This window comes from Myxocyprinus asiaticus, chromosome 8, assembly GCF_019703515.2.
Source record: "Myxocyprinus asiaticus isolate MX2 ecotype Aquarium Trade chromosome 8, UBuf_Myxa_2, whole genome shotgun sequence".
In the NCBI taxonomy this organism is placed as follows: domain Eukaryota; kingdom Metazoa; phylum Chordata; class Actinopteri; order Cypriniformes; family Catostomidae; genus Myxocyprinus; species Myxocyprinus asiaticus.
Window position 1 is genome coordinate 18,926,129 of NC_059351.1, and position 25,057 is coordinate 18,951,185.

Below are 25,057 nucleotides of genomic sequence, written 5' to 3' on the forward strand. Positions count from 1 at the left end.
TTTATACCTTGGGCTTTTTTTTCCAATAGCAATTTAAAAACAATACAGTATGAGTTGTACAATCTAATTGTTACATGAGGCCAAGAAGTAACGGCTTCTCAAATTGAAACCTAAGAAAGGATACAGCAGTGCCAGGTGTTTGGATACTACAACATTAAAGAATAGTTCACCCAAAAATGAAAATTTGCTGATAATTTACTCACCCTCAGGCCATCCAAGGTGTATCTGAGTTTCTTTCTTCATCAAAACAGAATTTAAGACTTTTAGGATTTCATTTCATGCCTCCTCCTCTAAACAATGCAAGTGAATGTACTCTATTTTTTGATGGTCCAAAATGCATAGTTAGGGTGCATCAAAATAATCCACACGACTCCAGTTGACAAAAAAGTTCTTCTGAATGCAAATGACTGATTATTTTGAGAAACAAAACAATACTTACATACTTTTTAACTACAAATGTTCGCTTCCGTACATCTCGCTCATGAGAAGGATGACGTAAGCTCATTGGTAAGGTCACGCGTCACGTGGAGGAGGAGTCAGGAAGCATGTCATTGTCTACATAATTTTTTTATTTATTATTATTTGGAAATGATTTTTTATTTTATATTGTTTTGAAATTGTTTTGGACTGTTTTGGTTTGTGAACGGTGCTTGGTCTGTGATCTGTGCAAGTTTCTGTTGTAAACAATGATGCGCTTCCTGCCTCCTCCACATGACGCGTGACCTTATCAACGAGCTTACGTCATCTCTTTCATGAGCGCACGTCACAGAGATGTACGGAAGCGAACATTTGTAGTTAAAAAGTATATAAGTATTGTTTTGTTTTTCAAAATAATCAACTCGACTGGAGTCGTGTGGATTATTTTGATGCACCCTAAATATGCATTTTGGACACTGAGTACATTCACTTGCATTGTTTAGAGGAGGAGGCCTGAAATGAAATCCTAAAAGTCTTAAATTCTGTTTTGATGAAGAAAGAAAATCCGATACATCTTGGATGGCCTGAGGGTGAGTAAATTATCAGTAAACTTTAATTTTTGGGTGAACTGTTCCTTTAAGAACTGTACTCATGCTTTTACAATTATGTATACAAAAGTTTCAGGGTTGGTTGCACCAAAAAGGATTAAATTAAGCAGAATTTAGAGCTAATCCAGGGGTTGTTGATCAAAATTTTATTTGAATTTGAGTTGTGTTGCACCACTAAATTTTAAATACGGTTTAACAAATCAGAGATTAACTCGTAATTAAAACCTTCATCTGCGAATTCTGAACCTGTCTATAGATCATTAGTACACAGGGCCGATCAAGCAGGTTAAGAAAATGTCTCAGCAGCATGTACAATGTCACAAGCCTTGAATATGGCAGCATAATTTAAGGAAAAAGGACCGCACGGGTCTCGGATCGACTGCCTCCCGTCACGTCAGTGCTAGTGTTGTGGTCAAATATAAAGTGCGTGGGCTGCCGACTGAAGCGAGTATAAGAGAGGAGCGAAGCAATAACGAACATCTGTCGCTTGTAAGCGCTCTCGTTAAATGCCGAATTAACACTCTCCTCCTGTTCCGTTTGTCCCATGTCCCCGCATGTAAACAATGGGGAAGTGGGTAATCGCACTGCCAACAAGATAAGCCATAGTACTCGTATGTAACCGTGAATATTTTTAAACAAGCTTTAAAGTTTAGTGCAACAGAATTATCAGATTCCTTGTTGGTGCAACCCACCGTCAGTCTATAAACTTTGTTAAGATTAAAACAGTAGAATTTAACGCTAACTGGTGCCAGAAACAACGACACAGTCAGTCAGGTGTTGGAATCCTGTTAACTAGAATCTACTGACATGTAACACAAATGTATTGTCACCAGGACTTGCACTCTAAAATGGGCTTTTTTCGCCTTTTAAAATATGATATTATCCAAGGTTATATATGAGAGAAATTGAGACAAACCTTTGTTCCTTTCTGCTGATGTCAGCCTCTGTTTGCTTGAAGTGTGGAGCGCTTGTTCATTGAGCTTGTGAATAAACCAGACCCCGCCTGATGGTACGTCTGTAAAATAAGACTGCCATCTAGTGGTAGCTGCTTTGCTCACACAAAGTTACGTGTGGATTGTGCAAGGCAAAACCAGCGGAAATGATGTCTCAAAATTCAAATGAATCAAAGGGAATCGACACAAATAGATGTCAATGAAATGTGTTTATCTCTTGTTCCACAAATGCACATTCATTGCTTAACAAGAACAATTTGTGTTGGATTTGGAACATCTCCCTTTGGTTGCACACACAAATTGTGATGTATTTGTACAAAAAGGAACACTTGTATTCACAAATCTGTCTCTATTTGTAGAAATTCCAACACATTTATTTAATGATAAATTTCACAGATACAAGTTGAAATGCATTTTTTTTTTTGAGGGTTGAAATACACATTTGTTAAGTTTTTTCAAATTAATGGGTAGATATTCATACATTTATGAATACATTTAGGACTTATCCATTGGTAGTTGTTTGTGTGTGAGTCGGCCATGGTTAAAACAGCAAAACAAAAGTCTCAAAATTCAAATGAATCAAACAGAATCAACACAAATAGACATCAATGAATGCATGCGTGTCACTTGATCCACAAATGCACATTCAATACTTCACAAGACCATTTTTTTATTTTTATTTGGAACATCTTCCTTTGGTTGCAAACACAAATTGTGATATATTTATACAAAAGGGAACATTTGTGTTCATAAATATGTCTCTATTTGTACAAATCACAGCACATTCATGTAATTTGGAATTTCACAGACACAAGTTGAAAGACATTTGTCTGTGGATTGTAAGATACATTTGCAACATTTATCAAATTGACGGAAAAGTACGCACACATTTGTTAATCATTTTGAGACTAATTACATCCCATAGTTTAAATGACTACTTGACTACACGTTGGTTACACCACCTGTCTTTGATTTGGTGAACTAAAGTTTTTCAAATATTAGTAATAGTTTAAATAGGGCTGTCAATCGCTAACATTTTTAATCAAATTAATTACATGACATGCCGATCAATGAATCAAATTAATCGCAATTAATCACATACATCATTAACAGAGAAAGGCCCCCAAATGAAGAATTCATTTAAATAATGTATAATCATAATTAAAATATTATTAATACAATATGTAAGGCCTATAATAAATATACAAAACGGATTGAAATTCAGTTTGAAATCAATTGCATTATTGTGGCAGATGAGTAAATCTTTGATTAGACAATACAAAAAAATGGCTTAAGAATTTAAAGGGATAGTTCACCCAAAAATGAAAATTCTCTCATCAGTTACTCACCCTCATGCCATCCCAGATGTGTATGACTTTCTTTTTTCTGCTGAACACAAACCAAGATTTTTAGATGAATATCTCAGCTCTGAAGGTCCATACAATGCAAGTGAATTGTGATCAGACATTTGTAGCTCCAAAAATCACATAAAGGAAACATAGAAGTAATCCATAAGATTGCATAAGAAGTCATGCTCGACGCGTGACAAAAATCTCATCATTAGCAGTGCTTGAGCACTGAATGCGCACACAGCCCTATTTTTCTAACTATGCATCTTGACGCAGAATGCACATGCGCCTGCAATTATTGCATAAATTAGTGGATCCACAAGGTGGCTTTTATATTGCTTCTGAAGATATGGATCTAAACACTGGAGTTTTATGGATTACTTCTATGTATACTTTATGTGGTTTTTGGAGCTACAAAGGTCTGATCACCATTCATTTGCATTGTATGGACCTACAGAGCTGGGATATATATATATATATATATATATATAAATCTTCATTTGTTTTCTGCAGAAGAAAGAAAATCATACACATCTAGGATGGCATGAGGGTGAGTAAATGATGAGAGACTTTACATTTTTGGGTGAACTGTCCCTTTAAGAATATATTGTTTGTTTTCTTCTCATATCATTGAACAAGCCTTCAGTTGACAGCAGTTTGTAGTGCTCGAGACCAGACTCCGGAGGAGTCCAAGTCCAAGACCATATTTTCATGGTCTTGGTCTTGTCATTGACTTGTGAGCAATTTGAAAAACAACAAGTGTGGACTCGGACTTAACCCCGAGTCCAGTCGAGTCCCTTTTAAAAAAATATACAGTTAAAAGCTTTGACTTATCTGACAATCATTTTTGACTTACAATTTCAGAGATCTTGACGTCATGTCCCGCATTTCCATCTGCTGAGTAAAATCAGAACTAGTCAGGGCTTAATTTGTGGCGGAACAAGCCGGATCCGGATCCTCAGAATTTAGATCTGGCACCTGTTTTGGGGGATCCCCAATCTCATGCGACACTGAAAGACATTCATGCTGACCTGTAGCCTACATGTGTTTCATGAAAGATCAAGTATAATAATGATAATGTTGTCAATAACTTGCTATATACCTTTTAAATGTAAAATAATAATAATAAAAGTAAGAAATTAGCTATATGTAGTGTGTAGTCCATGCCATATTTTGGAGGTGATCGATTCAATTTGACCTATAACTATTCCTATTTCCATGGTAATAAAGACTTCTCTTCTGTAATTGGTGGATTTGTGTGTGTGTGTGTGTGTGTGTGAGGGGAATTTTCATATTTTTTAATTGGAGATGCGGAATGATGGCGAAAAGACATCTTAATTTACTGGATTATTTTAGACAGGGCCCAATGTCTGTAACCAAACAGGCCAGAGTAATTATAGATACCACTGATAGCAAAGGTGCAAGTTCATCAGCTAATGATGATAACACAGAGCAAGAAACAATCTGCGAGGACCAGAGCAAGTCGACAACTGCGGAAAGCTCTGGTGGGTTGGGGGAAGAAGCATGTGGAGGTGAGCTGACAAACACTGGAGAAGGTCAAAGAACGGGGGCAATATGGACCGAAGCAGAGTTTAAAACATAAAAAACATAATATCCTTGGCTTCTCATGGAGGGGTCGCATCTGGGCTGTGCTGTTTGCAAAAAGGTTGGAAGCATGGGTCCCGTAAAATCGGCGGGGATGTAACTGTCCAAAGAGTGGGTGACATGCTCTGTAACGTCTTCTGCCACATCTTAAAAAAACAACAGAGGGCACTCAGGAAAAAAGTTTTTGAACATTCTCAGACGAAGGTACACACTGCAGCACTTAGCATTCTCGAAAAGGCAAAAGAAGACTCGTTACAAAAAACAGTAATAAATAAGCTATCCGATGAAGTGAACACTACTGCAAGAATTTTTCGTACAGCCTACAAGGAAGCGAAGCGCAACAGACCAGCATATGGCTTCGAGAGTGAAATTGATCGCCAGGTGTTAAATGGTCTCGACATGGGAAGAATTCTCCACTCTAATGTGGCATGTGCAAACATACAAAGCCATATTTCACTTGAAATGAAAAATAAATTATTTGAAAAGATTGTTGACTGTGCTCCTAAGATTGGTCTCATGCTTGATGAAGCAAGAGTGCTTTAATCATTTACATCAGATTTCAGCTGTCCGGCATGGAGTCGCCTGAAAACATTTCTGTTGAACTTGTTGAACTAGAAGACCTAAGTGCCCATGGAATTGTCGATCAACTATTACGTGCCTTAGATGGTGTTAATTTTACCCAGGATTTTCTGTATGAAATACTAATAGGGCTCTCATGCGATGGCGCATCAGTTATGCTCGGCCGCAAGTCTGGAGTGGCAGCAAGACTTAAATCTCTCTTTCCAAATATGAAAGTGTGGCACTGCTCAGCGCATCGACTGGAGCTTGCAGTCGGCGGTACGATGAAAGAATTGTGGGCAATAAATCATTTCAGTTTTCATGGATAAACTCTATACACTGTACAGCACATCAAACAAGAACAGAATTGAGCTTAAACAATGTGCTGATGAATTAGACATTCAGTTGTGCAAAATTGGCCGGGTCTTGGACAACAGATGGGTTGCATCGAGTTTTAGATCTGTCGAAGCTATATGGAAAAATTATCCTGCCCTCTACAGTCATTTCAGTCAGGCAGCAGAAGATTCTTCCCATGACAGTGCTACCCGTGCAAGCTACAGTGGCCTAGCTAAGCGCTTGTCCTCGTACTGTTTCGCACTTCAAGAATTGTCTGAGCTGTCCTTGGAGCTCCAAAAACAAGACTGTAACATTATTGCGGTGCATAGAACTATTTGTCGCGAGGCAAGGGTGTTTGAGGCAATGTCTGAGAGACCAGGTCGTCATAGCCAAATCAGCCAAAATACAGTAAATGACAGCATCTTCCAAGGTGTTCCTCTGCATCCAGGATAAAGAGAAGACAAAGGTATGGATCACAAGGTTTTTTTTGGGAGTCTGGTGAGAAGCCTGGAGAATCGCATGCTATCGTATGGAGGGGGAGAAGGGGACCGGACGGGTTACAGCAAACTCATCGAAGAGCTAAAAGTACTTTTTCCTGAGTACTGGCCTCAGGATGCCAGAGCAACTTATGTGATAAAGAAATCGAGTCACTTTGTCAGCAGTTTGGCATTGACAGCTCTCGATCTGCCGTTCGGGCTTTGAAGGAATATCGAGAGAACGGTGGTGAGCTCATCCCAGTTGGATTAAAAGACCTTTTGATTGCGGTCAACACTGTTCTGATGTGCAGAGTGTGAGAGGAGTTTTTTCTCAAATGAACTTAATTTGCAATGCCAACCGAGCATCTCTCCACACCTCCACAATTTCATCGCTTCTATTTCTCTGCCTTGTTGGACCCCCACTATCTCAGTTTAACCCCATTCCATACGTGAGGTCAGGGATTTCAAAAGGACACAGGACTGCAAAAGACACCGAAAGCAAAGCACGAAATAGAGAGACAGAGTGGAAAGCAAAGTCTGTTTTATGGTCTAATTTAAACAACTAAAAGGAATGGTAAGAGCCGCATTATCTTAATTTACTTGTGTTGATTACATTGTTTATTCTGTTTTTGGTTTGTTTGTCATGTGCACACTGTAATAAAAGCAACTGATGCAAGCTGTTAATCACTTGAGTTGGTCCGCTAATGTGATTGCTCAAATGTTCCGTTACTTCTCCCTCCCATAATCACTTGCCGGATTGGTCACCCCGCTATGTTCCGGGACCTCACAATTTACAAATTAAGCACTGGAACTAGTGATGCCCAGTTCACAAATAAATGATTCTATTGAGTCAGTTCTTTTCAGCAAATTGGCCAAACAGGTTAGCAAAAAGGTCTGAATCGATTGGCTATTCAGTCTGATTCGTTTCTTGGATAAAGTGGATATTTACCTCCAGTCAACAAAAGACTACTTTTTTTAGAGGTAACTTTGAGAAACTTCCATTGGTGCTGTGTCTTGTTAATAAGGCTTTGTTTACACCAAACGCGTTGTTGCGTCCACCCATGTTGTTTATCAGTTGTTTTTCTATGTAAACATGCTAAACAGATGTGTTTGACCGTTGCATTACGTATCACTGTGTTTTTTGGCATCTCGTGCAGGAGCAACACACATTTGTTTCTACGTTTTTTTGTTAAGTTAAAAAGAACATCAACTGTTAAAAATGTGTCCCGAGACACCTGTGTTATATTATTTTACCTGATAGCACACCTACAGCACCCAGACGTCTATTTGATGTGTGTGTTTACATCTGGAAGACGTCTATTTTAAGTTGTTTGCTCATCTGCAATACCTCTATAAAATGTATGTCAATAAGTATGTCTCGGATGTCAATAAGACATTCCGCAAATTAGACGTTTATGATTTAGAATGATTGTAAATCTGATCTTTTAAAGATGTTTAGCAGATGTTAGATGCTTTACAGATGAAAAGATCTAAAACAGACATCTCGGAGATGTACATGTGCTATTTGGGTTCGTTGCACCTCGTTGGCCTGAACGGCCTCTCGTCTTTTAGAAATGCTTTAGCCATTAGTTACATGAATGCTACACATACTGAAGAAAATGTAAAAATACTTCTCTCAGTGTCATCAGAATTGAATGGTTAATGAAAAAAAGGTTTCTGTGCGTACCCCTAAATGAAATCTTGCAGGCACAAGTAAGCAGAAATGCTTACTTTACTTACAATGAATGAAATGTAGTAGTTAACCAATATTTATACCATGATCAATGGAAACATGCAAACTCTTCACGCTGCAGCCCCCCCAATGTTCAAGCCAAATCTTCACCTTTTCTCACAGGAGACGTTTTTGCGTTCCATCTTCGCTATTTTTAAATGTTGCTCTATGTACGTGTGTGCCTTAGTTGGACATGTTTGGAGCGTCTCACTGGTATTCACTGACATTTTTAGGACACTGTGTCAAGTAGTAGAAACTTTGAAAATCACGTCTCAAGATTCCTGTATTCTGTTGTGCTTCCTCAGTGAATGGTTTTCATTCTGTGGCTGCGCTGCCTGTGAGGTTTGTTGAGACGCCCTGCCACCTATTGATGCGGCTCATAAAAACACATGTACTTCAAACCTGAGTTGCTCATATGGAAGGAAAATCTGTACTTTTATTACAGAATTTACGTACTTGTCAGGGGGCATGATTAATTGCATACATTTTTTTACTTGTGATTTTTTGTATAATTAATCACACTAAATTAACGCATCGATTGCCCTAATTTTAAAACAAAATTCATTCACTGCTTATTTTTTTTTAATAAATAATGATAAAAGATTATTCTAGACTGCTCTTGTAAACATTTCTATTTTCAAGAATTTCAGCTTTTAATGAGACTTTTATTTATTGTTTTGTTTGAATTGCATTATTGAGTAATGTATATAGATTGAATAACTTGAAAATATCAAGATAAAAAAAAAAAAAAAGATGTGCCACGTCATTGACTCATCTACTTGGCAACAGTGGCTGTGTGGTTGAAATGATGGCTTTTTGAAATTAAGAGAGCCAATATATGTATATTGAGATATATAAATCAAATATTATAAGGCTGAAAAATTGCCAGCCCTGTAGACATTTTATATGATTTATCAAAAGAAAGCTATGATTTTGTGTGCTAAGATTCCAGAAATGGTGTCACCAAACCCCTTCACTCAGATCAGTCCTGATATTCTGCTCATAAGAATAACTAGATCACTGAGGGACTTCTGTAAACAGACTCCAGATCAGTGTGAAGTGTAACCGGGACCATTTGTCTGGCCCTGAAACGCCCCATAAATCAAAACCAGCTGACAGAAACTCACGCCGCCTTTCTCCCCATCACACCTCAAATCAGATATCCAGAGTCTTCTCCACCCTCCCGCAGCTCTTCCTGTCTGTCTGCTGTCGATATGTTTCCTTAGAATGCTTGCCAAGCGTGAGACCCTCAAGCAGATAAACATTCCTGTGTGTGTGTGTGTGTGTGTGTGGGCAGGTTTAAGTGGTTTACGAAGACTTTGTTTTAGGTTACAAACTGATAATTACAAGGGTATTATGCTATAAATGTGGTTTATGAGGACATTTCTAGTGTCCCCATAATTGAAATTGCTTAAAAAACATACTAAATGATGTTTTATTGAAAATGTAAAAATGCAGAAAGTTTTTTGTGAGGGATAGGTTTAGGGGTAGGGTTAGGTTTAGGGGATCGAATCTATAGTTTGTACAGTATAAAAATCATTATGTCTACGGAAAGTCCTCATGATAGCTGCACCAACGTGTGTGTGTGTGTGTGTGTGTGTGTGTGTTTGCGACTTTGCGTGTGTTCTGAGCTGACCTGTGAACTGTCATTCACCTTGTGTCTGTTTTGATCATTTGACTTACATGCTGCAAAGTCAGTGTTTTTGTCTTGTTTTCTCAGTTAAAACATCCTTTAAACTAAATACAAATCCTGTACTTTGAACAAATAATTGTCAAAGGAGTAAGAAAACTGGACTGAATTCAGGATATATTCCCCAAAAACATGTCTTATTATCTTACACAATTTTGCTTCTCAAGTAAATAGATCTTGTTTTAATGATGTTTAGGGACGTTTATTGGAAAGCATGACAAAAATATGGATTAAGAATATTATTTTTTACCTTATTTTTACCTACATTGTTATGATTTTCACTCAATATTTCCCTCATTTTCTTTGCTCATCCTTTGGCAGACATGCTTCCCTGGTGCCCTCAGGCAGGAATTCCTTGGAATATCAGTCCATATCATGTTGCTCTCTGTCTGTTTCTCATTTAACTGTGAAAATTCAACAGGTCAAAATCAACAGATCTGGTAGCACAGGGCGTCCTACTGCAGAAAAACAGAGAGATAATGAGCAATGCCAAAAGGAGAGAAGAGATAATGTATGTATGAGAATTTAAGAAAGATGCTTTTAGTGTAAAAGCCCCTCTAATATCTGTTCCTAGAGTGCTGTTGAACTTGCTCCAGCCCTGAACCAATCTCAGGCATGAGGCAACACAGTGATTGGATGAAAGCGTTCCTTCTCATGAATAATGTGGAAAAACAATCTGAATCTAATGACGTATAAAAGTACTCTCTCACCAATTACACCTCAGATTTTACACATAAGCGTCTCATTTTTTGACGTTGCTTCAATTTCATTTTTTAACCGGAAGAACGAAAATGCTGGAAAATCTTACATTTAACCACTTTCCTCTTAGTATTAAACATAATGAGTGCTATCGTGGTTTTCAAGGATTTGCAATGTGTGCATAACCATTAATATCTTAATAAAAATGTGTTTTGGGGTTTAATGACCCTTTAAAAGGGTCGCAGGTTGAATTCTTTTGGGATACTTCTAAAATGTACCATATTCACCAAAAGGTTATTGTTAAACACAAGATAAAGAAACTGCAACATCTTACTGATGTAGAAAGATACTGGGATTGAGGACCTAGCAACCACGTGTAGCTTCACACATTCACAAATAAGGTTGTCAGAGATTATAAAAATTTAAATATTTAAAAAAATATAGTTTAAATCATATGTGTCAAGATTGTAGAAAAGTAATCTTTGTGTCTATGTTGGTTTTATAACTTTTTGAGAAGTATTTATAGCATTTAAAAAAAAAAAAAAAAAAAAGGAAGTAATGACTTAAAAAATGTCAAGTGGCATCAAGTAAAAGGTATTAAATTCAATAAATTTCAATTAAGATTTCAAACATATTTTTCAAGTAATTTTTTTTTTTTTTTTTTTTTTTTTTGCAAATATCATGAATTTTTAGATCACAAATATCACAAAGTTTTTATAGAGTTGCTCTTCTTGACCTGAGCAAAATGTACATTTTCATAAAAATGTCAGAATATCTGCCATTTTTTAGAACTTCACACACAGTCATGAGGGTCTAAAGGGATCTGCTCTGTTTTATGGTTTTCATGTCACATGTCTGCATGTTGGTTACACCACCTGACTTTGATTTGGTGGACACATTTTTTTCAAATATAATATTTTAATAACACTATGTAACACAATTTTTGTTCCTGGGTAGTAATTGTTATTTCCTAATTGCTTATGCCTCAAAAGTATAGAAAATGGCTATTATTCCCCACAAACTTTGCTTTTGTGACCAGGACAGTGATATTTTGAAATGTACCTATTTCCAATGAGAAAACGGGAGAATTTGTGTCTTTTTGTTCACAAAGTCAGAAAAAAACAACATATGAATCCAAATTAATGTATTTATACTAAATTAATAAAAAAATGACTACAAAACATTTAGAAGTGAGTAGTTTTTTTGAGATTTACGATTATACTGTAAATCATTTTAACGAATCAGCCCCCAAATGTAGTCTCCCATCATGTTCTCGTTATACTGTCCTTGGTAGCGGCGTTCAAAGTCCTGTATATCCTGATGGAAGCGCTCGCCTTGAGTCTCAACCAGCTTCACATAGTTTTTGGCCTTGTGATTGCCCAGGAAGCCCCGAACCACTGCGACAAAGCTGTTCCATATGGATTCATATGTTGTTTCTCCTTACTAGTGAGCTTCTTGGGGAATTCATTGCACTCTAGGATCTTCTTTATCTGTGGTCCGATGAAGATACCGGCTTTGACCTTTGCCTCAGACAGCTTAGGGAAGTTGTCTTGAAGGTACTTAAAGGCTGCCGACTCCTTATCTAGAGCTCTGACAAATTGTTTCATAAGGCCTAATTTGATGTGCAGTGGTGGCATCAGCACCTTCCACCAGTGACTCTGACTTGACGTTGTTCTTCCTCACAGAGAACTCAGTCCGCTGTGGCCAGTCCCACCTGTGGTAGTGCGCCTTGGTGTCCCTGTTGTCCCAAAGGCAAAGATAGCAGGGAAACTTGGTAAAACTGCCTTGGAGACCCATAAGGAATGCCACCATTTTGAAGTCTCCTATGACCTCCCAGCCATACTCATTGTACTTCAAGGCATCCAGTAAGGTCTTGATGCTGTTGTAATCCTCTTTGAGGTGCACAGAGTGAGCCAGGGGAAGAGTCGGGTACTTGTTACCATTATGGAGCAGCACAGCTTTGAGGCTCCTGGATGAGCTGTCAGTGAAGAGGCGCCTCTCATTCTGGTTACAGGCGATTCCGATTGCCTCGAACAGACTGGTCACATTGTGGCAGAAGCAGAGCCCATCTTGACGGGTGAAGAAGCTGGAAAAAGGTTGGTGACGCTTCCTCTGATCTGCGACTTGCACACATTCATCCAACATGTTCCACTGCTTGAGCCTAGACGTCAAAAGCTCAGCACTGGACTTGGTGAGACCAAGATCTCTAATCAAGTCGTTGAGGTCTTTTTGGTTGGGGTAGTATGGGTTTCTGTCCTCAGCTCCACCTCTGAAATCCCTCAAAGTCCATATCCTTGATGCTCATCTTGATAAATTCAAGGAGAACATGGGAGCATACTCGGAGGAGCAAGGCAAGCACTTCCATCAGGATATACTGGACTTTGAACACCGCTACCAAGGACAGTATAACGAGAACATGATGGGAGACTACATTTGGGGGCTGATTCGTGAAATTGATTTACAGTATAATCGTAAATCTCGAAAAACGACTCCCTTCTAAATCTTTTGTAGTAATTTTTGTATTACTTTAATATAAATACATGTTAATTTGGATTCATATGATGTTTTTTTCTGACTTTATGTGAACAAAAAGACACACAATCGCCCGTTTTCTCATTGGAAATAGGTAAATCTTAAAATATCAATGTCCTGGTCACAAAAGCAAAGTCTGTGGGGAATAATAGCCATTTTCTAAACTTTTGAGGCATAAGCAATTAGGAAATAACACTTACTACCCAGGAAACAAATAATAATAATATTTGTTACACAGTGTAATATAATATTATTGAAAACAAATTGGTTTCACTGCTTATTTCTTCAAGAAATAATAAAAGATTATTCCAGACTACTCCTGTCAAAAGGCCAAAAGGTTGAGATGGATTGAGTAAATGATGAGAGAATTATAAATTAGAGGTGAAGTATTCCTTTAAGATTTAAGATTGCTTTTTGAGATGTTGGGCAGAACTTTCAGGCTGCTCTTTTTCACGATACAATGACAGTGAATGGGGACTGAGGCTGTCTAGCTGCAAAAATGAAAAATTTTTTTAAAAAAAATACACATCACAAAAGTGTCATAGGTAGTCCATACGACTCTTCTAAATCTATATGGTAGTCTTCACGACTGAAGAAAAACAGCCTGAGCTGGTTGGCTGGCCTTGGCTGGTCAGTTGGCTGGTTTAAGAGGGGTTTTGGATTTTTCTTTTAGCTGATCACATTGGTAGACCAGCTTAAACCAGACCAACCAAGCAGCTAAAACAGACACAAATTTAAGTCACTAAAAATCTTGCCTTCCATTGTGGCACTTGAATATTCATGTGCTACAACTGATTCCTTCTGCCTTCCATGGAAGAATGAAAGTCATATGGGTCTGGAAAGATATGAGAGTGAGAAAAGACAGATTTTCATTTTTGGATGAACTATGACTAATCTCTTTAAAATAAGTAAGCTTCTTAAATAAAACCAGCATGAGCAGTTCTGGCCCATCACTGTGTCCAAATCTAATCTACAAACTGAGCCATTACAGCTATAAAAAAAAAAGAGATCAGGTTTGAGTTTTGGGTCAGGTTGAAAATCGAAAGAAATTTAACAATACTGGTTCTGATTTTTTTGATGATCGTCAACCAGAAAACTGTATCAGACTTTATGCTGACCATCCGAGACTAGCATCTCTATGGATCCATGTTTTCGGGTTTGAGTTTTAGGTTTTGTTTTTATCCATTTTGTCCCACCTGATTATACATTACACATGTGCTCCGCTGAGCTCATGAGCTAAACTTTACTCTGCAACCTGTTTACACACATACAGACACTTGCATGGTGTGTTTCTTTTACAAATGCGAGCAGCCTTGAGGGGCCGGTGGTGTTAAGAGTCGCTTTCTCTCATGTGGCTTTGCAAGATGTTTACATGCATTTGGCAATGTGAACAGAACAGAGTCCAAACTGTTTCCAACCTCTCTGACTAAATAAGTAAACACACAGAATGCCAGAAACCAACCTGCCTTACCGTGTGTGTGTGGTTTGTTTAGTTATGAGAGCATTTTGAGAAATGAGATGATTTGCATGTCTGATGGTGAAGATCGTGGATCATTATGTATGACAATAAACATGGAAACAGGTTGCCTGTATGTGTGTGTATTCAGTTATGAATCAAGCCCTGTTTACACTCACAGTGACTAGTATAGTATTATTTAAATTTATGCATTTTGCAGAACGAACACATGACCTTGGTGTGTCTAATCAAAAATGTGTTTTTTCGAAAATGTGAAATTGCCACTAAAATTAAGATACTGTTCTATATAATATGAGTTCACTATTTCAACATTTTTTCAGGGACTTAAAGTAAAAAATGTAATGCGGTGTAACCATCCAGAGACATTAAAAAAGTCAAAGTCTCATGAAAAGCTGAAAGTCTTGAAATAATTTTTTTTTTTGGCATGTTGGCAACATTTCTTAAGAAAATAAGCAGCCAGTGATACAACTGTTTTTTAATATATGATTAATATTTAAAAACACTTGTGTCCACCAAATCAGTCATGTGGTGTAACCAACATGAAGGTAGCTATTTTGTTGTTTATGTTGACAAAAACCATAAAACATAGAAGACCCCTTTAGACCCTAAATATGTGTGATTTATTTTATTTTTTTATCCGATAATTTTGACATTTTTATGAAAAGGCACGTTTTGTTGATGTGCAACCCTAAGAAAACTTTATTACTATTCTATTATTTACTAAAAAAATATGATATTTATGAAAAATCCTTTTTTTTTTCTGTCTCTTTATGTAATCGCAGACTGTCACGATGTTTAGTGGGGGGCTCTGTGGGGGTCATGACATCTGTTGCAGGGCTCCCTGTTCTTCTATTCTAATCTTTTCTATTTGTATAAGTAATGTTTGGGAGTCTAACATTTATATTTCCTATTGACATACTAAAGCTGAAGATATAAATAACCATCTTAAGACAAATGCTTTTGTGAAGACTTTTGCCACAGTACTGTATAATTTCTTAAAAATTTCCTAAAATGTCAAGCAGTCTTTAGTCAACATGAAATAAAACATTTACTCTATTTAATTTCAGGTCTTAATGTGAATAATGAAGGAATGCACAGTTTTCTTAAGAAAAAATATTTGTCTTCATAATCTTTCATTAAAATGCCTTAAATTGCTCCGCCTCTGAAGCAACTTTCCATTTCAGCTGACGTCATTAAGCCGTCTTATTTTCATCCTCATCAAATAGAGACACCATCCTGTCAATTCCTGATGGATAAAATCAAGTCCCACCTTACATTTTTCATTCTCATCGTATATCCTGATCTTAGTGATTACAGAGAAAAATGGGCTGTGAGCAACTTTAATTAATAGTGTGTGTGTGTAAAAGAATATAAGAGATGGGTGTATCTATTGCATGTATTCATGAGTGTGTGTTTGATTTGTGCAGGATCTGTGCGGGCATCACTCATGTGACACTCTTGGCATGGCAGATGTGGGCACCGTGTGTTCTCCAGAGAGAAGCTGCGCGATCATTGAAGACGACGGCTTGCATGCTGCGTTTACCGTGGCACACGAGATCGGTAATCATGATGTGACGTGAAGAAATAAATAATGGATACTTGAGTGAATCTAACAAAACTATGTCACATTTCACCAAAAAAAGAGACAACAATAATAAATTATAGTTAACACAAAGAAAATCAAACATATTTTAGAATCTCCCATATACAGTATTATTGTAATCATAAAGTAAATATCTTATATGGTATGAGTCATGTTTGTTGTACTGCCTTTGTTCTGTACTGTATTACAGTACTGAGAATCCGGGGGTTTAATTGTGCTTGATTATGATGAAAATAATGTTTTATTGCAAAACATACCTAAATAGGCTTAATTTTCTTTATGTAAAATCTCTCTGGAGTGAAAATATGGCCTGGACATTTCTTTGGGAGATTCACTCACTGACTAACACCCTAAACTTTCATGACATCACTTCCTGTGTATGTGTGTGTGTTCAGGGCATCTGTTGGGTTTGTCTCATGATGATTCAAAGTTCTGTGAAGAACGCTTTGGTTCCACTGAAGATAAACGTCTCATGTCATCAATTCTGACCTCCATTGACGCTTCCAAACCCTGGAGTCGCTGTACATCCGCTACGATCACCGATTTCTTCGATGATGGCAACGGTGAGGAACGATCATATTTATAAATGACTTGAACTGTGTATAAGACAATACAATAAAAAAAACTAGCATTTTGTCATGCTATATCGACGAAAAAAAAGTAGAATATAAATGAATTGCCTAATTATTATACATGGTATAGAAACATAATTATTTGTATATGATGCCCAATATCTGATGGATCATTGACTTATAACGTTTTCCAAGGTGATATAAATGATAAATCTTTTAAAAATCTAGTTTAAGAGTTTCAAGTTGATAGAAATGCAATCTTTGTGTCAGTGTTGGTTTCATAATTTTTTGTAAAACATTTATAGCATTTTCATTATAAAATAAAATAAAAAAATTAACGACTGAAGTAGACGGGATTAAAATACTTTCCTTGCACATTGAATTCATGAGAGTGTATGCAACTTAAAGTTTTTTTTTTTTAAATGTTCAAAGTATGAAAACTTTAAATAAAAAATAATAATATTTACTAAATAAATACATATTTTTTTTATTTATTTACAAATATTAGTTTATTTATGAGTCACAAATATCAACATGTTTTTTTACAGGTTACTCCATTTGTCCTGAACAAAATTTGTCCTTAAAAAAAAAAAAAAAAAAAAAAATCAAAATATTTTATATATATATATATATATATATATATATATACTTTATTTATTTATTTTATTTTTTTACAGAAAGTCTACTTGCATGTTGGTTACACCACCTGACTTTGATTTGATGTACAAAAGACTTTCAAATATTAATCATATTTTTATCACAATAGTTTCACTACTACTATTTATGCCAACATTACATTTCAAGAATTATAGCTATTAATGAGACTTCATTATTTATTTTTATAATTATTTTTACTGCCTCCAGGCGATTACACCACTTAGATATTTTCCATCTTAAAGGAATAGTTCACCCAAAAATGAAAATTCTCATGATTTACTCACCCTCATGCCATCCCAGATGTGTATGACTTTCTTTCTTTTGTAAAACACAAAGATTTTCAGAAGAATATTTCAGCTCCGTTGGTCCATACAATGCAAATGAATGTTGACCAAAACTCTGAATCTCCAAAAATCACAATGTCAGTATAAAAGTAATCCATAAGACTCCAGTGGTTAAATCCAGGTCTTCTGATGTGGTGTGATAAGTGTGGTTGATAAACAGATACATTTTAAGTCCTTTTTTACTATAAATCTCCACTTTCACTTTCACTTTCACTTCCACATTCTTCTTACTTTTGGTGATTGTATTTTTCGTGCATATCGCCACTTACTGGTCGGGGCTGGTCAAAGGTGGATTTATAGGGGATAAAATGACTTAAATATTGATCTGTTTCTCACCCACACCTATCATATCGCTTCTGAAGACATATATTTAATCACTGGAGTCATATGGATTACTTTTATGCTGCCTTTATGTGCTTTTTGGAGATTCAATCTTCTGGTCACCATTCACTTGTATTGTATTGACCTACTGAGCTGATATATACTTCTGAAAATCTTTCTTTGTGTTCTGCAGAAGAAAGTCATACACATCTGGGATGGCATGAGGGTAAATCATGAGAGAATTTTCATTTTTGGGTAAACTGTCCCTTTAACGCCCAGAAAAAATAAAAGTTATTGTTTCATGTGACTTGCATTTTTAATGCGTTTTTGAATAACTAACCGATCCGGACAAAAAAACAAACAAAAAAAACAACAAAAAATCATCATATCATTGACCCTGATATGATAGCCAGTATTATAAATCTATACTTTTTTGACTATTCAAAACAACAGTGTTCACATTAAAGCTCTGGTCTAGAATTTGAAATTTGTCAAATCAGGCATCAAAACATATTGTACAGTGCAAATAATTTATAACTGTTTAAGACTTCTGAAACTTGAAGAAAAAACAGGCCCTGATATGACCAGCTTAATATCAGACTAATCAGAACAATGGCAATGATTAAAAGACAAAACACTGATATTGGTTGTCAGTCGATACCCATGTTGGTCACTGATATATTGTGCATCTTAACACATTCCTTTTGTGTGTGTTTATAGCTGAGTGTCTGTTGGACCCGCCTCGTCAGTCTCTTCTCGGTCCAGAGGAGTTGCCAGGTCAGAGTTATGATGCCTTACAGCAGTGCCGTTTAGCATTTGGTCCGGAGTACACTGTGTGCCCGGGCATGGACATGTGTTCTCGTCTGTGGTGTGCAGTCATCAGGAAGGGGCAGATGGTTTGTCTAACAAAGAAACTGCCCTCTGTAGAGGGCACGCCGTGCGGCAACAGCCGTATCTGTCTACAGGGGAAGTGTGTAGACAAAACCCGCAAGAGACACTACTCGGTAAGACAAAGAGTTAAAAGTTAACATAAAATCAATATTGACTCTATTTACATTCGTTATACTTGTTCCTGGTCTTATTGTGCATGATTCATGTTCTTCCATCAAAATGTAATGACTCCACCTCTGAAATTACTTTCAATTTCAGCTGCCTATCATATAGAGACACTTTAAAAGATTAAATAAATTCTCCATGGATAAAATCAAGTGAAATAAGTCACATTACAGAAGTAAAATGGTTTTTGAATGAATTTTGCAGTCGAGTTTGTCAGTCTGCTAGACTTTGGGGCTGTTCACACAGTACTATGGCTGGGTAAGAATATAGATTTTCCGATAAATCGCAATCTTCATTCGAACGATCCAGATATTGAGTCTGCTTTTATCCTCCACTTTCTCATTCTCTGAGCTTAAGACGCTGAGTTGGTTCGAGTTAACCAGATTAGTATCAAACACAGGAAATTTCCCCTCAGGTCGGGTATTTTTATCCCGTGTCGCCGGTCATTAAGTGTTCTAGAGACGCATTTTATTCCTGCTGAAGAATACCCGCCTTGTGTAAGCATGCAGGTTTGTTTTCTGCATGAAATCAGGAAATGCCATTTTAATGTCATTTTGAAATGTCTCTCCGCACCCTTCCAATTGCTAACATGTCATCTGATTTGCATTTTACTGAAAATATCTAGCATTAATGGGGATAGTTTACCCAAAAATGACAATTCATCAGTTACTCACATTCATGTCTTTCCAAAGCTGCATCAATTGTGGAACATAATGGAAGATATTTAGCAGAATGTTAGTCAAAGTTTAACTAAAAGGAATGTTTAATTAAGTTTAATTTAAAGGAATATAAATCTCCACAAAAGAAACAAAGTTATGCTCAGTTAGACTGTTTTTAGCAATTTTTGGCACAGATTTAGTTTATTACAGGTCTGTGAATGGATGTACATGCCCCTTTACATAAAACACTCATTTGTTCATTGTTGTTCATCATTGTTGATTGACATTAAACAACCACGTGACTTGTGTTTGTGAAACTGTTCTAAGGTTTGAAGATGAAAATGAGTCACTTTAAAGTTATTTGTTGATCTCTAAGCTCAAAAGAAGCATATTTGTGTTTTTTGTTATTCATTATTACAGTTATTGGATGATTTTTAAGAACAGAAATCATTAAGTCATTAACATAAAGTCAATCTCTAATATCACCTTTAAAGTCAACATGAAAACAGAATTGACCCTATTTACCTCCTAAACACAAATCCCTGGTCTTATTGTGCATGGTTCATTAGTGCTCAGAAAACTATGTTTGTCTTTGTTAGCGCTCATTGAAATATAGTATAGAAATGTTTTCTGTCACCAATTTCCAATCAGTTCCACATGGATAAAATCAAGTCCTGGCCTACATCTTTCTTGTGTCCTGTTTCACTCAGAAATACAGTATGTCACATTACAGAAGTAAAATGGGTTACGAATGCCGTTTCACATTGATTCTGTCATAAATTAACACATTTTTGTAGGGCTGTTGAAATAACATGTTAAAAACATTTATACAATTAATCATGTCATCCGACTGTAATAAGGAATATTCCTACCATTGGAGCAATTCAAGCTTGAGGCACCACCTGTTTTCAGCAGGGGGCTGTAAGCAAAACTCTAGTTGTATTGGCAACATGCAGCTGAACAGAGAACAACCACATTAGTGATTTGACCCTATCTGCTCCAGGGGCACCGTATCATGGCTGACCCTGCACTCTGACCCCAGCCTAGCTAGGATATGTGAAAAAAAGAAGTATTTCACTGTATATGTGCAAATGTATAATGTGATAAATAAAGAAAATTATTATATTATTATTAGATGCAACCAAAGTGAGATGCTCCGTCTGACGCATGTGTACTTTGACACATCCTTAGGAAAGCCCTTATAATAAATCTATCTCTGACAGACTGACGAATTCAGTTGTAAAATGGATTATCGTGGACTGGAGGCCAATGATAGGTAAATGTTCAATAATATAGAAATAAACCATATTTTGCCTCTAAAGACACTTTTTGTATTGTTTTATCAATGCTTTACTCATCTGCCACAATAATATAATGCATTTTAATTATCTGAATTATTGATTTATAATATTTATATAATATTTATAATTATTTAAATATAAATATTTTTAATTATTTAATCCTTATATATTGAATAATTTTTAACTGAGGGGCTTTCTCAGCAAATATTTATATATGCGACTAATTGCGATTATCTGAATTATTATTTTAATAATTTGTATATTTAAAACTTAAATATGTATAATTATTTTTATGAACATATAAATATGTATAATTATTTTTTTAATTATTTATTGAATTGTTATTTGAGGGGTTTTCTCAGCAAATATTTATATACGTTTAATTTGATTAATTAATCAGCATATCATGTAATTAATTCAGTTGAAAATTGTAATCGATTGACAGCCCTTACATTTTTTATATACTGTTTATGTGATTTAATGTGCGATTTTCTCACTAACTGTCTCTAATCTTGTTTCATAGACATCTAATCATGGCAGCTGGAGCTCTTGGGGTCCGTGGGGTTTGTGTTCTCGTTCGTGTGGTGGTGGCGTGCAGTTTGCACATCGTTTGTGCAACAATCCACCTCCTCGCAACAACGGCCGTTACTGTACGGGAAAGAGAGCGGTCTATCGGTCGTGTAACGTCATGCCATGTCCTTCAGCGAGTGAGTACAAAACATGTACTTTGATTTATATATCAAAACATGCACGTTCAAGCAAATAACACAACGGGCAAAGATGTTTTAAGATACAGACACATATCGATGCATTCACACCAAGCTGCCTACCTAGACAGCATTTTTAGGCATCATAGGTGTGATGCAATGATGATGCTGTCTTCAGTGTTAAAGCTACGTTGAAACTAGTTTTCCACACTACAAGCTGCTCAAAAAATTTAGTTTATGTACACTATATTATAGTTTATTTAATAAAAAGTAGATAGCAAGACGAGCCACTAGGGTTTGAAACTGTCACATAAACTCATGTTAAACCTTTTACAACAAGAACTCAATGTTGGTTCATATAAATACTTAGACACACTTGTCTTCTGTTTGTGTCAGGTAAGAGTTTTAGACAGGAACAGTGTGAAGTTCGGAACGGCCCTCAGACCGACCCGAAAGGAGTGAAGACGTTTGTGGAATGGGTGCCCAAATTTGCCGGCGTGCTTCCTAAAGACGTGTGCAAATTGACCTGCAGGGCCAAAGGAACAGGATACTATGTAGTGTTCTCACAGCGGGTGAGTCTAGTGTGCACTGTATTTCATAGAAAATATGTTTTTTATATTCTAATAATTCCATATTAGCCAAATACTCCAAATTCCATGGTTCTTGTGTCATTGACAAATAAGGTTTTCCGAGGTGAAAAAATTTTGAAATCTTTTAAAAATGTAGTTTAAAACATGTTTCAAGTTCTTAGAAATGTAATATTTGTGTCTAATTTGGTTTAATATATTTTTTAGATACTTATATGGCCTTTTCTACCAATTAAAAAAAAAAAATGTAATGTGGTGTAACCATCAAGTAAAAGGTATTAAAGTACTTTCCTTGAACCTGAGAGTGTACAAAACATGATCATAAATTTCAAAAACATTTTCAAACACACATTTTTCTAAGTAATCTTTTTTTTTTATGAATTTTTGAGTAAAGAATATCAAGACGTTTTTGTTTTTTTCTCACAGTTACACCACATGATGTGCCTATTTCATATTTTATTTTTTTTAAATTTTTTTTTTTTACTTCACACTGTCTCGAGGGTCTAAAGGGGCCCTCTCTGTTTTATGGTTTTTGATGTTGCCTACACCACATGACTTTGGTGGACAAAAGTTTTTCAAATATTAATCACATTTTAAAACACAATTGTTTCACATTTTTATTTTTATTTTGAAGACTGTTCTGCAGTACTCATGCTAACATTTATTTTCTCAAGAATATCAGCTTTAAATGAGACTTTGGCTGGGGTTCCCGATAATGTTGCAACTTAAGCTTTTATGATCATCTTAACGAACATCGTTAGTTATTTTACAATGGAGTAACGCCTGTTTCCCAAACCAGCACGTAGATCACTCGTTATAAAGTAGAACATAAATGCTTCATTGCAGGAGCTGTCCAGTCCAAAGATGCTGATCACTTTGTTTGACAAGTGTTTGACATGAAATTATGTGGAAATACTGACAAACATGGAAGTTGTTTGTAACCTTGTTGAGGCTCCGAAATTTATTAACTATTACAGAATTTAATTATAGAAATAATGATGGCTTTAGTAAGATGGAGTTTCAGATGTATTGATGCTCGATCATAGAGATTAATGAAAGTGATGCAATAAATGCATGTAACGTGAATGTAGGTGATGTGAATCATAAGCGACTCTCACGTAGCCTAACATTTTTTTGCTGGAAACTGAACAAATGCACACAGAACTGGATTAAAATGACGGTCATCAGTATTGAACTACTCATAGACCTACAGTATCTAAATATTAATAGATCGTCTGGTTAGAATTCAAGGCATTGTGTACTTACTGCCATTATGCATCATGCAATTTGTTACTACCTTGTAAGAAGACTACAGGCGAGCTGATTTGAAACATCCTTTGGAGGAAGAGGAGGAGGAAGAGAGAGAGGGAATCTCTCATTGCACACTCTTACTCTAAACTCCTCTAACCAAATTTTATTTATTAGGTGTATTTAATTAAGTTTGAAACTGCATGTTCACATTATATTACTCATGTCTTCTTAAATCTGTTTAATAAGAACGTATTGTCTTTCTATTGCATTACAATTATGCTTATCAAAGAAGGCTAATATATGTTATATAATGTTTTACTGTATTATGTGTCTTGTAATTTAGACCTATCATGTCGCATGCGAGGACTGCCTATTGATTTTATAGCGATTTTTTTAACACTTTTTTTATGCTCTGAAATAGTTTACAATGGCTTTCCAATGATCAAAATATATTAATACAATTGATTAAATGTAAACTGTGAATGATTCCAGAAAGATATGTTTAAGTTGCACTTAATGGACTTGAGCGGTTCAAAGCTCTCATTAATTGACGAACATTTTTACAAACTACTTAGATAACAATGCTTTTGGGAAATGCGCCTTAGAGATTAAGTACTACTTAAGTGCTACTAACGTTCTACTTAGTGCTTAGCCTTTGACTTTTTTCTTTCCCTTGACTGTTGCACCACATGACATTTTTTACTTTAAGCCCCCAAAAAATATCAAAATGACTTTGAATTCAGAAATTAAAAATTTGAGCATTATAGAAGTAACTGTTTTATGTACCTGTTTTCTGGACAAAAAATAAATAAAAATGAGTGTCGCGTCATTGACCAACTTAATGATTGCTATATTTATTTGTCATGGTATTTATAGAGTAATCCAAGGCATAAAGGAATACCATGACATATGTCCAGATAACCATGTTATTATAATATATAATACCATGGTTATAAGATGGTTGTAATAAGAAACCAAAATTACCATTGGAACATGTCCAGAAAAACATGGTATTACCATAGTACTTTTTTGTGGACGTATAAGGCTAGAGAAATTAAATAACTTTTTGTTAGTGATACTTTTGTCAAACATCTTACTTACTGTATGAGTGTAAGCCTTTAAAGGATTCGAAAAAGAGTTGTTAAGTATCACATCTTTACCAAAAAATATTAGTGGTATTCTGTAGAACTGAGCATCAAACAAAACATTAAGTTTGATTTTGTATTATTTTTGTGTAGGTGATTGACGGGACAGAATGCAGACCGTACAGCAGTTCAGTGTGTGTGAAAGGAAAGTGTGTTCGCACCGGATGTGATGGAATCATTGGCTCTAAACTTCAATATGACAAGTGCGGCATCTGTGGGGGGGACGGCAACAGCTGCATCAAAGTGGACGGAAATTTCACCAAGAAGAGGTGAGAAATACACATACACTTTTGTAGACACACCAATTCACTGATTGCCGCTGGACTGTTTTCTGGTTTCGGTCTCTGATGTAAAAACTATCGAAACAAGTGATTCAGATGGAGAACAACAAACATTGTAGGTGCTAGTTGGAGTAAAAATGA

General features: G+C 36.0%; 1 protein-coding gene across 1 annotated transcript in view; it reads left to right on the forward strand.

The window, feature by feature from the left end:
* Positions 1-25,057, forward strand: part of LOC127445576 (A disintegrin and metalloproteinase with thrombospondin motifs 5) — a 112,435-nt gene that overhangs the window by 82,467 nt on the left and 4,911 nt on the right. The window contains exons 8-13 of the mRNA XM_051705721.1: positions 15,860-15,992; positions 16,431-16,598; positions 18,650-18,933; positions 21,469-21,652; positions 22,049-22,224; positions 24,729-24,904. Coding sequence (XP_051561681.1) covers positions 15,860-15,992; positions 16,431-16,598; positions 18,650-18,933; positions 21,469-21,652; positions 22,049-22,224; positions 24,729-24,904 — 1,121 coding nt within the window. The remainder of the gene's footprint in view (positions 1-15,859; positions 15,993-16,430; positions 16,599-18,649; positions 18,934-21,468; positions 21,653-22,048; positions 22,225-24,728; positions 24,905-25,057) is intronic.